This window comes from Colobus angolensis, unplaced genomic scaffold (assembly GCF_000951035.1).
Source record: "Colobus angolensis palliatus isolate OR3802 unplaced genomic scaffold, Cang.pa_1.0 Scaffold280, whole genome shotgun sequence".
NCBI lineage: Eukaryota > Metazoa > Chordata > Mammalia > Primates > Cercopithecidae > Colobus > Colobus angolensis.
Window position 1 is genome coordinate 4,192,093 of NW_012116044.1, and position 2,820 is coordinate 4,194,912.

Here is a 2,820-nt window from a genome sequence, read left to right on the forward strand (position 1 = left end):
CATTCTCCTGCCTCAGCCTCCCAAGTAGCTGGGACTGCAGGCGCCAGCCACCACGCCTGGCTAATTTTTTTTGTATTTTTAGGAGTGACGATGTTTCACCCATGTTAGCCAGGATGGTCTTGATCTCCTGACCTCGTGATCCGCCCACCTCGGCCTCCCAAAGTGCTGGGATTACAGGCATGAGCCATCATGCCTGGTCAAAATTATGTATAATTTCTACTCATTTATAATAAATATTATTTCAGCCTGGACAGAAAAGGAAAAGATAAATAACACAAACTTTTATGGCAGCTCCTAGGCTGTTTTAATTTTAAAAATGTTCTGATATAAAATGTGGTAGTCAAAACAACTAGACAATCAATAGATCTGGCCTCAAATTTTGGCTGTTTCTCTTGGTTCTGTGACCTTAGGCAAGTTTTAAATACTCTATAAAATAATGGCATTGGTTCCTTCTAGCTGAACAGTTCCCTCACTCTAAATTTTATGCATTTACAGGACATATAAAGCCAAAATTAAGAAATGAAGCCTTTGCAAGTTAATAAGAATCATGAGGTATTGGCGTGGGTTAATTTTCCAATCATTTGCCACAGTCTACTAATATTTGTGGGAAAAGAATTTTGGCATAGCATTGTAACATCAATAAAACTCATTTTTCAAGTTTGAAAAAGAACCAGCACAAACAAGTGGAAATGCTGACTTTCAAAAAAAAAAAAAGACAGCTATTTTAAAGTAGCCTGCTATAAATCATACCCACAGAGGGTATAAAACAAGAAAGAGATAAAAACTTAAAGACAGTTATTTCCTTTCCTAAACCGATGATTTCACTTGCCTGATTTTGTGGCCTGGAAAATAACATGAATATAGGTACTGATTTTTAAAAATCAAAACAAATGCACTTACCATCTTCAATTGAGTTGAAATAGTTTTTAAGAACTATATATTATGAAGGAAGTATGTTGGCTGAAAATTGTAGCATAATAAAACTTCTAAAAGGTCAACAAATTTGGGCCGGGTGTGGTGGCTCATGCCTGTAATCCCAGCACTTTGGGAGGCTGAGGCGGGCGGATCACCTGAGGTCAGGAGTTCAAGACCAGCCTGACCAACAAGGTGGAATCTCGTCTCTACTAAAAATACAAAATTAGCCAGATGTGGTTCTGGGCACCTATAATCCTAGCTTCTCGGGAGACTGAGGCAGGAGAATCGCTTGAACCCAGGAGGCAGAGGTTACAGTGAGCAGGCACTCTAGTCTGGGCAACAAGAGCCAAACTCGGACCCCCAAAAACAAAAAAAAAAAGTTATAAAAATAAAAATCAACAAATTTTGAAATGTTTCTGGGAAAGAAATCTCTTCAGACACACTCCATTCCACTAAACCTTTAAATTTTAGAAACAAAGCATACTTAGATATGTTCCCTAATTAGACAATGAAAAATAATTACATCAGTTAATCATTTCTGCCATATTTTAAAGATCATTCATTCATAAAGATCATTAACTCTATTTCAGTTTTAGTTTAGATGAAATTTTTTGGTAAGTAACAAAAAAGTTGTTAAAACATATCTCATTTTATAATTCAAAAATATTTTAATCAAAATATATAATAAAATTTCCCTGAAATTTTATGCCAGTTTGTCAATTTTCCCTCCAACAGGTGTCTTTGGAAAACACTGCGAGTTGAATAGTTATGGATTTGAGGAGTTGTCATACATGGAATTTCCAAGCTTGGACCCCAATAACAACTATATTTATGTCAAATTTGCCACTATTAAAAGTCATGCCTTATTGCTTTACAACTATGACAACCAGACAGGCGACCGGGCTGAGTTTTTGGCCCTTGAAATTGCCGAAGAAAGACTAAGATTCTCTTATAATTTAGGCAGTGGTACATATAAACTCACCACCATGAAGAAGGTGTCAGATGGACATTTTCACACTGTGATCGCCCGGAGAGCAGGAATGGTAAGATACTTCATCCTACATAAACCCCATTTTATTGTTGTTGTATATCCAACTGGATTATGAACTGGGGTGCAAATCATGTTAAATTAGGTTTATTCATTAAATGAACAGTTTCGTTATGAACAACTTAGACGTAACATTTTTTCTTTTGCTCATGACAACTCTGTTCAAAAACAATAAAAAAGAGAACAATTGAGAAAATAGCCTAGTGCGTAAAAATTTCATTGATATTTTTTGTATGTTTTTAAGGCCATATCAGGCCTATACTTAAAATAACTACCTTTCTTTCCTAAGTATTTCTGCCTTGACTGAAGAAACAATTAAAGAACAGAGGAGACTTTTCTGCAAAATCTACATACCTTAATCAAAAACACTTTATTGTTAAACAGTGCTAGCAATAGTCATAGCTAGTCATAGTCGTTTTGCTGGTAGAGGGTCTTGCCTTGATATTGGTGGTTCCTGACTGAGCCAGGTAGTAGTGGCTGAAGATTTGTGGTGGGGGCTGTGGAAATTTCTTAAAGTAAAACAACGATAAACTTTGTAACATTAACTCATTTTTCATGAAAGATTTTTCTGTAGCATTTGAGGCTATTTGATTGATACCATTTTACCCACAGAGGAAATTGTTTCAAACCTGAAGCCAAGCCTCTCTCAAACCTTAATGCTAATGTATTAATTAAGCCTATGGAATATTCTAAATCCTCTGTTGTCATTTCAACAATGTTCACAGCATCTTCACCTGGAGTAAGTTCTGTCTTTTTTTGTTTTTTTTTTTTTTGTTTGTTTGTTTTTTTGAGACGGAGTCTCGCTCTGTCGCCCAGGCTGGAGTGCAGTGGCCGGATCTCAGCTCACTGCAAGCTCC

The 2,820-nt window shown here is 36.3% G+C and overlaps 1 protein-coding gene across 3 annotated transcripts in view; it reads left to right on the plus strand.

Annotated features, from left to right (window-relative positions):
- FAT4 (FAT atypical cadherin 4) overlaps positions 1-2,820 on the plus strand; it is a 189,089-nt gene that overhangs the window by 162,705 nt on the left and 23,564 nt on the right. For all 3 annotated transcript variants that reach the window (XM_011948635.1, XM_011948636.1, XM_011948637.1), the window contains exon 11: positions 1,651-1,958. In XM_011948635.1, coding sequence (XP_011804025.1) covers positions 1,651-1,958 — 308 coding nt within the window. The remainder of the gene's footprint in view (positions 1-1,650; positions 1,959-2,820) is intronic.